Raw genomic sequence first — 12,867 nt, forward strand, 5'->3', positions numbered from 1 at the left:
TTTTTTTTTTGAAGAGTCCACTTGTCAGCACACTTCAAAGGGGTTGTCCAATATCATAAAAAAAATAATGCAAAGACAACCAGATAAAATAGCAAAAGAGCAGATACTCACCTGTTAAATCCCCCAACGCAGCAGTGCCCCGTTCTTGGGACTCCCTGCTTCCCTATATGTTAACCATTGTCTATTCAGCACTGAGTAGGTCTTCTGTAACCTGTGTTTGTCTAATGTTTTTAATGTAGTATTGTGATGTATACTGAATTTGTTAAAATTTTTCTTTTCTTTCAGAGACATTAAAGGTTTCTGCTTTCTTACCTCCAGAGATAACCCAAGAAGATGCACAATAAATCTGACTAGTGATGAAAAACCTGTGAGTTCTAGTTTTTTATTTGTTTCTCACTTGGGCTCTCTATGACATTAGACATAGAGAGTGGCACTGGTAAATAGTTCTGTACTAATACTGTATATCAAAAATATATCCTGAGCTATATAAGCAAGAATTTATTTACTAAGTTATGTGCCTAGAAGCAACATGGAAATGGTTTCATTCCAATGTAATATTCTATCGTCAATCTCTTTTATTAAAGTGCGGCATACTTCACAGGTAAAGAACAGTCACTTGGACGAGAGATGTAGACCAAAAAGAGAAAAAGAAACCTGGTTTAAATGTGATATGCTCTTAACTATTTTAGGACTGGTCTATTTAGGGCCTTTAGGGCGAAGCTATTTTTTTAGATTTCCCATCGTCATGATAAAAAAAAAAAAATTCCTTTCGGCATAGCTGTATTTTTCTATGGCCCTATTTTTTGTGGGGTAACATACTGTATAACTCATTGATTCATTTTTATTAACTCTTTTACTTTTCCCAATAAATACACTGTTTAAAAAAAAAATCATATTCTGAGCGCTATAATATTAGATTTTTTTTTCTATAGGTTTCATTGGCAGCATTTTGGGGCACTTAGGTATTTCTGATCATTTTTATTTTACTTTCTGGGAGGCAGGGTGAACAAAAAACAGCAATTCTAGATTTTTTTTCACATTGCTCACTGTATTTTTTCACTGTATCACTGTATAATTATCATATTAACTTTCGGCCTCATGCCCACCATTGTATTTTCAGCCCTCATCCGATCCGTATATTTTGCGGGTCGGATGAGGACCCTTTAATTTCAATGCGGTTCACATATGTCCATTCCACAGCCCCACAAAAAAGATTGAACATGTCCTATTCTTGTCCATTTTGCGGACAAGGATGAGACACCATAGAAGTTTGAAAAAAAAAGGCTGGGTATGCTTGGATCTGTGTTCTGCGACAGTAAAATGGATACTCTCATGTGCATGAGGCCTTATTCTGTGGGTCTTTACAATTGCAACGAAGCCACATATCTTTTTTATGTTCTACCACTTTCATACAAAAAAATTCCAGTAATTTCAAGTTACTCCCTATCCATAGGACATTCTACTGCTGGGCCCCCCATTGATCACAAGAACAGGGGCCTCATACCACGCAGGGCTCCACAGAATGAACAGAGCAGTAAGTGGAGCATGTACACTTCCTCTTTATTTGTCTCTATGGGACTGCTAGAGATAGCTGGGTACAAGTGCTTAGATATTTCTGACAGTCGCTCAGAGAATGTGGGGTACAGTGCCCCCCATTCCTGTAATTGATGGGGGTCCCAGTGGTAGGACAAGCAACAATTTATTGGTTATGTGAGATCCACAATTAATAGAAATTACTGGAATACTCCTTTAAGTTATAATTTGGTGATGTTTAGACCTGGTTAAAGGACTTGTTACAAGATTTAAATATATCACCTATCCGGGGTATAGATGATGCATTTCTGATAGGTGGGCATTCAAGCACATTAACCCCCATTGATCACAAGAACAAGGGTGTCCTCATCGCTATCTCTGTTCCATTCAACTCTATGGGACGACTGAGGGAGATTGAGTTGATCCCTGTACTCTGCTTCTCTTCTGCTGTCCCATAGAGTTGAACAGCAGAGCACATGCTCAACCACTGATCCAATCATATGAGATGACAAAGATACCAATTAGACACTTGTAATATTGGGACAACCTCTTTAAGTCAGAAATTGAATGTATTGGTGCAACTTTTTTCCTTTATTGCATTGTTTTGCTTTATTTGTACACTACATATGTAAGTCTGTTATTTTAACTCAGTAAATCTATTGTCCGCATTATTTGTTGGCTTTAGGTCAAAGAAATTTTGACTGTTGACCATAAATTGAACCTGAGTGTGATCTGTAGCAATGGAATGGAAAGAAATACAAGGCATCACATTTCTATCTGAATTCTTTGCATTTCACAACTGTAAGTACTTTCCTAAATGAAGTACTAAATTAAGTCTAATCTGTTGACTTTGAAATCCTTACATTCTTTAATACTTGGGCAAAGAAAATGGAGAGATTTACCAACGGTGTTGTTGGATGCATAAATATAAATGTGACCGCTCGTGGCTGACATACGTAAACATAAACCGATAATTTGCTCTACATATTAGAACGTATTTGGTAAATTTGAAGCATTTTACAACTCATCTTAGTCATGCCACGTTTGCTCAACGTTTTTGAGAAATGAAGAAGTATAAAGAAGGTAATGTATACATTTTACAGAATAAGAAAAGTGAGTGGAGTGATTTTCCCTATTGTGTAAAATAGGCATTTACGCAAAATGTATGACTTATTTGCTCCATTTTAGAGTGGTTTGCACTATCCAGGCAGTTTTCATTTAATAAGGGCCGGCCAAATGTTTAGAGAGTGGAACTAAATTTTTAGACAGATTTATCATTGCGACTTTTTGCTAAAACTCCCCTGGTGGCATACAAAATGACAGAATCTTTGTAATAACTATGGCTGGATGTTGGACTGAAAAATCTATAAATATTTCTTGAGACACACAAAAAAAAATTGATGTGTGTCAATTGTAAATTTGTCATAAAATACTGGCTTCAAACCACGCTGGTGAATTTTGCTTGGAAAATCTACACCAGTGCTGTCACCATGACCTAAGGTAAATGGTGAATTCTGTGTTATCTACAGTTAAAACCAGAAGTTTACATACATTATTTAGATATGCATGTTTTTCTCAATATCTGACATGAAATCAGAATAAACCTTTTCTGTTTTTGGTCAATTAGGATTACCATAATTATTATTATTTGCCAAATGCCAGAATAATGAGAGAGAGAGAATGTTTTAAGGCATATTTTTGACTTTCTGCAAAGTCAAAAGTTTACATACATTTCATTAATATTTGGTACCATTGCTCTTATGCTCTTTGGTACCATTGCACTGTATGACTTGGGTCAAACATTTTGGATATCCTTCCACAAGCTTCTCACAATAGTTGGTCGGAATTTGGGCCCATTCCTCCTGACAAAACTGGTGTAACTGAGCCATGTTTGTTGGTCGCCTTGCTTGCACCTGTCTTTTCAGCTTTGCCCATACATTTCCAATAGGATTGAGATCAGGGCTTTGTGATAGCCACTCCAAAACATTGACTTTGTTATCCTTAAGCCACATTGTAACCAGTTTGGCAGTATGCTTTGGGTTCATTGTCCATTTGGAAGACCCATTTCCGCCCAAGCTTTAACTTCCTGGCTGATGTCTTGAGATGTTGCTGTTACGGTCCCTCCCATGACAGAAGTTAGAAGATCTAGGAGACTGGCTGCACGTGAGGTTATCTAACAGCCTCTCTGTTTTCACTTGTTGCAGTGTTGTTGTTGGTAATGACCACACCTCTTGTCTCAGGTGCAGCTTGTGGTCTTTACTGCTCCTCTATTTATTATGGACTTCATACCATATGGTTGATATTATCTGCCTGGAGTTGGAAGAGCTGGTGCGTGGTCCTCATCTGAGTTCCTGCTCATCCATTTTTTATTGACGATAAGTTTACATCTCTTTGTATTTTGTTGTCCCCACTTGCTCACTGTTTACTAGGCCTCAGGGAGATGCTGGTTCATTTATCTGGGAAGGAACCAGTAGTCTCAGAACTTATCACTTCTCCTAGGGATATTCAGGGTTACTAGGGCCTAGGTGTATGAATATTCCCACCTTCAGGGTCTAGTCATACTGACAAGAGTCAGGGATAAGTTAAGGGTTTCCTAGGTGGTTACCATTTACCTTTCCCTAGCCTTGAGGCCTAGTTCCTGGTCATTTTCCTCCTGTTGTCATTCTGGTGTTCCTCCCCTCCCCTTACATCGTGAAAGTTGCTTCAGTATTTCTACATAAACTTCTTTCCACATGATGCCATCTATTTTGTAAAGTGCACCAGTGTTCTTAGGCTTCCAAGCTTCTCCCTTTTTCCTCCAAACGTAACAATGGTCATTATGTCCAAGAAGTTCAATTTTAGTTTCGTCAGACCACAGGTCATGTCTCCAAAAATGTAGGTCTTTGTTCCTGTGTGCATTTGCAAAAATGTATCTGGCTTTTTTATGTTTCTTTTGAAGTAATGGCTTCTTCCTGGCAGAGTGGCCTTTCAGCCCATGTTGATACACGCCAAAAAGGGCTTTAATTTTCTCACTTCACCACACAACTGCTAATAAGCCTTTTTTCTTTTCCCCCACTAATACACGCCAAAAAAAGGCTTTAAAACATATAACTGCGGCCGTGAACGGCAAATAATATATATTTTTTGCCACTAATACACGCCAATAAGGGCTGTAATTTTTGGCACTTCACCACACAATGGCTAATAAGCCCCTTTTTTCCCCCCACTAATACACACCAAAAAGGTCTTTAGTTTTCTAACTTCACCACATAACAGCTAATATGCCCCCCCCCCCCCCACACTAATACACACCAAAAAGGGCTTGAATTTTCTCACTTCACCACACAATGGCTAATAAGCACTTTTTCTTTTTCCCCACTAATACACGCTAAAAAAAAGGCTTTCGAACATATAACTGCGGCTGTAAACGGCAAATAATACTTTTTTTGTCACTACTACTCGCCATAAAGGGCTGTAATTTTCTCACTTCAACACACAACGGCTAATAAGCCCTTTTTCCCACTAATACGTGCTGTAAGGGATCGGGGGTCATTCTCACAAGAACCAGGTTTCATGTCCAAACAGTGCATTTATTGTGCCTCAGCAAACCAAACATAAATAATACAAAATAAACACCTGCCCGGCTGGGCTCTAACTAAACATGAAGTTTCTGACTCACCTAAGTCACAGTTCACACCCTGTGAACCCATGCGGCTTTGTCAGCCAGTGTCCCACGGCCTTCTGGCTGTACAAAGTCCAGTACGCCCACTGTCTCCAGTTCAGTGTTTATTGTGGGGGATTGGGGCTTAGTAGTCCACCTGACTATAGCCCTGCGACCCTCCCAGGCGTCGCTTCGTTGCCCAACTCCAGGCTATCTCCCAGCCTTGTGGTTCCTCAGCCTTGCCCAGCTGAGACCACACAGACAGAGCCTCCAGGCCTCTGTCCACAGGCAACACACTCCACCCTTGCTGACACTCTGGGAGGTGCTTTCTGCCAGACTGAGTACCTCCAGCTGGTCTCAACCGTGGTGGAATAGGGGCGTGGACCGCACTATCCACCTCTTCCTTGCCTCTAACCTGCGTGAGACCTGTCACTATCTGACAGCGGCAAAAAAAGGCTTTCGAACATATAACTGCGGCTGTGAACGGCAAATAATATTTTTTTGGCCACTATTACACACCAAAAAGGGCGTTAATTTTCTCACTTCATTACACAACGGCTAATAAGCCCTTTTTCATTTTCCCCACTAATACACGCAAAAAAAAAAGACTTTAGAACATATAACTGCGGCCGTGAATGGCAAATAATATATATTTTTTGCCACTAATACATGCCAAAAAGGGCTGTAATTTTCTCACTTCAACACACAACGGCTAATAAGCCCCTCCCCCCCCCCCCCCCACTAATACACAACAAAAAATTATTTAGAACATATATATATAACTGCACCGCACAAGGGCTAAAAAGACCCCAATAACAAGAATGGTTTGCTGGAATTACAGAGGTATTGCAAACCTGAAATGAGCAGCAGTATATTGGCAATTTGGATCCGCAGTCAGTGCAGCAAGGTGTAATAGGATTGTTCCTATTACCCAGGCTGTAAACTCCCCTATTGAACCCTGTTCTGCTTCTATACTGTGGAATAATTCCTCCCTATCCTTTCCCTTCATTTCTAATGCTCTTTCCCTGCACTTCTATTGAGCAAAATATAAGTTTTCAAGTCTTTCCTAGCACTGTTCCTAGGGCCTTCTAACATCTCTCCCTGCACTAAGTACACAGGAAAATGGCTGAATCCAAGATGGCTGGGGCTATTTATAGGGCCGTGACATCACAGGGCTGGCTGGCTGCTGATTGGCTGCATGTTCCCCGAGTTCCTTGCTCCATGTCCTAACATGTGAAGCAGCCATTTTAGGAAATAATGTGATTCGTTACCACGAATATGACATCATCATATGGGCAGTCAAGAATTGTTTAAAGGCATAGTAATCTTAGTGTATGTAAATTTTTGACACTGCAGAAAGTAATACAAAGGCCTTAAAACATTCCCTCTCTCATTATTCTGGCATTTGGCAAATAATAATAATTATGGTAATCCTATGTGACCAAAAACAGAAAAGATTTATTCTGATTTCAGATATTAAGAAAAACATGCATATGTGTCTTTTTATATAGTGTGTGGTTTCAACTGTATATATAGGTGTTATCCGTCACTGTAATGCTGTCTGGCAGACTTAAAAGTGATCTCTGCTGAACAAGTGGCCAATGTGAAAGCATCAGGATTTACTATTGTAAAAAAAATATAAATATTGACATGGAGAATTAGAAGAAATCACTTTACAGTATATTCCGAAAAAATAGTTTGAACATAAAAGTTTAATTTAAAGAGGCTCACCAGTTTCATATTAACATTTTGATCTACCTCAAACATTGCAGATTTTTGCCCCATATGCCTGTTTCATCACTTTTATTACCCTGTTCTTAGCATCCCTGTATCCTAGCAGGATGTTTACATGCAGAAATTCCTGTTTACATCAGCTTCCTGTTGGGTTTGCTAACAAAACCCAGCATGCTTTGCTTTGCAATGTTTCACAAGGCTTGCTCTGCATACCTCACTATTCTCTCTGCAGTCACACCCCCTACACATCCCCTCCCCATGTTAGCTATGTAAGCTGTGTACCGGGGTGGGCTCCCCAGAATACAGCGTAGTCACGAACGAGGAAAGCAACTCCAACACCAGCTTTTGCCAAAGCAGAATTTTACTAACATGTTGTAATAAACACAACTACAAATGCTCAGAACATAAAATAAATTTACATACACCCAGCACGAAGGCCAAGACCCCTGTGTTGCACAGCACGGCGCCCTCTAATGGATGCCAGAGGAAATTTTACTGCTCTATAGTATTCCCCCTCCCATAACTAGTCTGGTAGCACGTGCCTGAGTATTACTCCTGAGCAAAACGCTGAACTGAGCTGATTGAGTTCATGGGGGGTTTTATCAGCTCTCAAATGTGCAATGTCCCTTTAAGTGATGAAGTCCTTGTAGTAACAATAGCAACACTTTAGGCCTGACATGAAGCAGAAACCCTAACTAGCTAACTACAGAGCTGGTCTAAGTCTTTAGGCGCCAACACTGCAGTGAGGTGCGTGCACAATCTTACCGGACGGGTCTGCTCTTTATCAGCCGATAACTCGGAACCGAATAACCAGTCTCTCCAGCAAACATGAAGACCAGCAGGGTGTGCAGCTTTTTTCCTCACCTATTATCAGCCTTCCTGGAAATAATCCTCTTTTCTCTGGACAGGATCTGTGTCTTGGACAATGATCAGCTTCACTCAGCTGCAGCTGTGGTCACTGAGGGGTCCTCTCACTGCTGGATACATCAGATCCTCTGCTCACACACAGTTCCTCAGTCCAGCTAGCTTCTAAGATGACTAGCAAGTTCTAAATTCAGTCTGTTAGCTGTGTCTTGGAAACAGTGGCATCTTGTGGCCAAACAGTAGAATGTCAGTCCAGATCATCTAACTTAATTTAAACAAACACAATGTTCAGACAATGAGAGCTGTTTCCTCATCTCACAGCTTGGCAGAGCAAGTCCTGAGAATCATACAGAGCAAAGCATGATGGGTTTGTTTAGAAAACCCAACAGGAAGATGGTGAAAACAGGAAGTTATGCATGTAAACATCCAGCCAGGATACAACGATTCTGAGAACAGGGGAAAGAAAGTGTTGACATGAAAAACGGGTATATGGGGCAAAAGTATGCAGTGTTTGGGGGTATTCTGGGTAAATGTATGAAACCATTTAAACAGCCCTATAAACGTATTCTTTAGTGTTGGTTTCTTGATCAGAGCACTCCTAGATAAAAGTCAAAGGGTTGCAGTATAGATTTCAATTATATTGCAGTCTAAAGCACTTTATGATTCATACCTGTATTATCAGGTCAAAATGTTATTTGGATTGAACTATTTTATGGACTACACTTAAAATCAAGCAGCTAAAAAAATCTATAGTACTGTAGAATACAATATAGTATTTCTATATGTAGGTAAGAGGAGCAGATCTGTTGGCTCTTACCTAATAAAAAAAATCTTACACAAAAGGACAGCAAATAGAGTCCAACCTGACTGATATTGCTTTGTTAAAAAAAAAAAGTTAAACCGCATAATACATATATATTTTTATGTCCATAACCTGGTTTCAAATAAGCACTCACTCTGATATCTATGTATGTATATATTGTGTCTGCAGTGCTCCTGGATCCACCTATGTCTACTGACATTAAAATGATAAGCTATGGATTATGGCAGCTCACGTGGGACTTAAATCACAGGAGAAATATAGGAAATACAGAGTGCGAAATCCAATACAAACCAGTTAATCAATTATGGCAGGTAAGAAATGTATAAAAAAGTAAGCTCTAATTGGTGGCAAGCTTCACTATTTTTAGGACCTGGCACAATGACCTAATCAGCAATAGACTTAAATCTAAGACATTTATGAAATTTCAGAATAATATGATTAGAGATGAGCGAATTAAAAAATTGATTCGCTGGTTCGCAGAATATTTGGGGAAAAATTTGGTTCGATCTGAATATATTTGCGGCGAATTTAGGTAAAAACGGCTATTTCCTGGTTGCAGAAAGCCTTTATAGTGGTGTAGAACACTGTGCCTTGCAGTAACACGCATAGGGAGTCTGCTTTGGTAGTGAAATAATACTGTGAGTCCATATGACATGCAGATGACAGGCTTCGCTCTTAGAGTCACTGCACACATCACTTATTAGGGCAGTCACGGGGCCAAAACTGACCAAATAACTCAAGTATGAATTCAGCCTTACAGGTCGATGTTAGCGCCAAGAAGAAGCACACTCCTTTTACACCGCGTCATAAGCTGATTCCGCATAGATGTCTACAGGCCCTGTTCTATTAAACGCTTATACAAGTAGAGCCCCCCAGACAGAGTGGAGAGGGTGTGAGCAGTAAGTTTGTGTTGACGTCACTGATTATTTTGCTCTTCCTCTGATCCATCAGAACAATAACCCACAAAAAACTGATCCTGTCTGTGGAGCATCCGCCTTTACACGGTCAGAATTTGGTCAGTAATCCATCAGTATTGCTAATGCAACAAAAAAAACAGGAGTGGATCCAAAACAGAGATGACACATGAACGGAAAATTTGCATTTCTTCTGTGTTTTGTAACCACTCCTGCTTTTAGCTACCAAATCATATGCCAATTCTGATGGGACCATACAGCCTTACAGCTGCTACACAGAGAGGGTCCATTGTGCGTTTCATTTTTTCTTCCTTCTGACAGATCAGAAGAAGGGTCAAATAAATGATGATGTCAGCCAAGCCAAAAAGGCTAAATAGTGGCCCAGTCATGACGTGGGGAGGGTGGGAACAGCATGAGAAGTCCACAGAGTGGCCCTGTAACATAGTGGTGAGGTGAAAGCAGCATGATGAGACGACAGAGTCTGGAGGTGGCGGCAACATCAGGAGGCCACAGAGTGGCACAATGACAGAGTGTGGAGGTGGCAGCAGCATGAGGAGACCACAGAGTGGCAAGGTGATATGGTGTGGAGGTGGAAGCAGCATGAGGAAGCCACAGAGTGGCAAGGTGACATAGTGTGGAGGTGGCAGCAGCATGAGGAGACCACAGAGTGACCCAGTGACATAGTGTGGAGGTGGCAGCAGCATCAGAAGGCCACAGAGTGGCAAGGTGACAAAGTGTGGAGGTGGGTGGCAATACCAGTACCTGCCGAAGATGGTGGGCGAAAGTACGAGCACTTTGCATCAGATGTGTGGCATTAGGCGGGTGGCAGCATAGCCAGAAGAGGCAGGTAGCCAGAAGAAACCAGTCTCTTTTGTCAAAGTGTTGGTGTGGCACCATGGATGATCTAGTCTGATGCATCAGGAATTGTTGGGTGGAAATCCTGGATGATTCATGCCTGATTCATCTTGACAAAGGTCAGTCTCTCCACATTTTAGGTGGACAGGCGAGTTTTCTTGGGGTGACTATGGCCCCTGCCGCACTAAAAACCTACTCTGATGGCCACACTACTGGCCGGGCAGGACAGCTTTTCCAGGGCAAACTCGGCCAGTTGCGGCCACAAATCCAGTTTGGCTACCCAGTAGTCCAGCGGATCTTCAATTACGTCTGGCAGGGTGCTCTCAAGTATGCCACCACCTGCTGGTTCAGGTTCTGCTCTATGTCTAGCTGCTGGTGAGTAGTTTCTTCACTATGTGAGTGAAGAAAGCTGCTCATCGGCGACTATACTCATTCTGCTGCAGATGGAACTGGTACTGCTCCTGCCACCCTACCCTTCCCAAGCAGCCATGGCAGTGAAACTTGAGCGGAGAGGGCCCCCCCAGTCAGACCTGCGAGAGGATGAACAATGGCGCAGATAGGCAGCGGCCAACTGACTACATAGGATGTCTCTTTAGTAGTTCAGTTTGTCCTCCCTCTCCGCAGGTGTAAAAAAAGGCCCCAACAAGGTCCAACAAGGTGGAGAGCCAGAAGTCATCCCTCTGCCAAATGGTGAAAATTCGGCTGTCACTACCCAAGCAAGTGAGCATGCAGCGGGCCATTTACGCAAGTGACTCAGAGGAACTCTCTACCTCCATCTCCACTGCATACTGCCACGGTGTGTCTGGGTCCTCAGCCTCATCTTCCTCATCGCCCTATAGCTCCTCTGGCTGCTCCTGCTCCTCCTTTTATGCCACCTGTGAAGAAAAACCCACCTATTTTGCTACACACTGCTTGTGCTCCGAAGTCCTCCCCCTTCTCCTCTTCCAGTTCAGCCCCAACAGGGCTCATGTGGCCGTGAGATCTATGTATAAAAAGAAATACCACATGCAAAGGCCGCACAGCATGTAAAAATATATAATCTATTTATTTAGGACACACAGCCAAAAACATAAAAATCATTGTATACAACTACATCCTTATGTGTGGACTACATATCATGTCCTACACATACCTACAACTACCAAGTTCATAATAAGAACAATAAATGCTACCAAAGTAATGCAAAGGTTGTAAATAAAACATAAAAAAATGCATAATACTTATCAAATAGAATGGACAGGCATGGTGTGTAGGTAAAAACGCACCACGCGTATCGCCAGTCACAGCTGACTTCCTCAGTCTATTCTATTTTATACATGGCCATGAGATCTAGGCTCCACGTCTCCAGTCCCCTGAACAGCCAGATTTACCAGCGCTTTTCTCCTTTCGTACTCAAAACACTCAATAGCTGCAGCCACTAAGGGTGCACTTAAGGCGCCACCCTGCAGTGTTAGGAAGTCTTGCCCAAGTCATTCCTATTGAATCGTTACTGACCCTACCTAGCCAGGATTCAAACCCTGGTCTCCCATGTCAAAGGCAGAGACCTTAACCAGTACACTATCCAGCCACTGCTTACATCCTGTAGTCCTGGCGACTGACAAGTAATATGGCCTCCTCAAAGGGCCTGAGCAAATGGCATGTGTCACGCATGAGCTGCCACTGTCTGACATGGAAGTTACACAGGGGAGTACTCCTGTCCGCTTGGATCATCAGGAAATCCTTTATGGCCTTTTTCTGTTTGTACAGTTGGTCCAATATATGGAGGGTGGAATTTTAACGGGTGGAAGCGTCGCATATCAGCCTATGTTAGGGGATGCCGTTCTGCCGCTGCAGAGGGTGTGCTTTGCAGAGTACGAGTGGCTGAGGTGCATGCAATGTTTCCTGGCCATTTTTAGGATGTCTTGCAGATTGACAACCATATTGAACATGTGTGCCATGCAGGGCACATGGCTCAGCCCTCCTTGACGCAGCGTCAACACAATGTTCTTTTCGTTGTTGGTCACCATGGTTCAGATTTTCAGAAAGCCGGGATTCGATTTCTTGCTGAAGGACATGGAGTAGTTCTTTCCCTGTGTGACTCCGTTCGTCCAGGCAAACGAGGTGCAGAACAGCGCCGTGCCCTGCACATGTGTTATGCTGAAAGGGCACTGTGAATTTTCCCTGCAGTGGAGGCTGAGGACATGGTGGAGGATGAGGATGAGGAGCCAGAGGCGGACATTGTCGCTGGACCAACGGTGTGGCAACGTGGAGCCAAGTTGCTGGTGTGGCTCTGCAGGAACCACATTCACCCAGTGACTGACGTCTCTTCCTGCACTTAGTACACGTGTAAATGGCGGAATCTAAGATGGCTGATGCTATTTATAGGGCTGTGACATCACAGGGCTGGCTGCTGATTGGCTGCATGCATGGCATTATGGGTGATCCCGCCTTCCTAGAGTTCCTTTCTCCATGTCCTGACACGTGCAGCAGCCATTTTAGGAAAAAATTTGATTTGTTACCACGAA

At 42.3% G+C, this 12,867-nt stretch overlaps 1 protein-coding gene across 4 annotated transcripts in view; it reads left to right on the forward strand.

The window, feature by feature from the left end:
• IL2RB (interleukin 2 receptor subunit beta) overlaps nucleotides 1-12,867 on the forward strand; it is a 54,651-nt gene that overhangs the window by 16,697 nt on the left and 25,087 nt on the right. For 2 of the 4 annotated variants that reach the window (XM_044301714.1, XM_044301715.1), the window contains 4 exons: nucleotides 286-367; nucleotides 1,454-1,534; nucleotides 2,219-2,334; nucleotides 8,763-8,905. In XM_044301714.1, coding sequence (XP_044157649.1) covers nucleotides 2,274-2,334; nucleotides 8,763-8,905 — 204 coding nt within the window. In that variant the 5' untranslated portion in view covers nucleotides 286-367; nucleotides 1,454-1,534; nucleotides 2,219-2,273. The remainder of the gene's footprint in view (nucleotides 1-285; nucleotides 368-1,453; nucleotides 1,535-2,218; nucleotides 2,335-8,762; nucleotides 8,906-12,867) is intronic. The other 2 variants (XM_044301713.1, XM_044301716.1) reach the window with 1 other exon arrangement.

Source organism: Bufo gargarizans, chromosome 7 (genome assembly GCF_014858855.1).
Source record: "Bufo gargarizans isolate SCDJY-AF-19 chromosome 7, ASM1485885v1, whole genome shotgun sequence".
Lineage (NCBI taxonomy): Eukaryota > Metazoa > Chordata > Amphibia > Anura > Bufonidae > Bufo > Bufo gargarizans.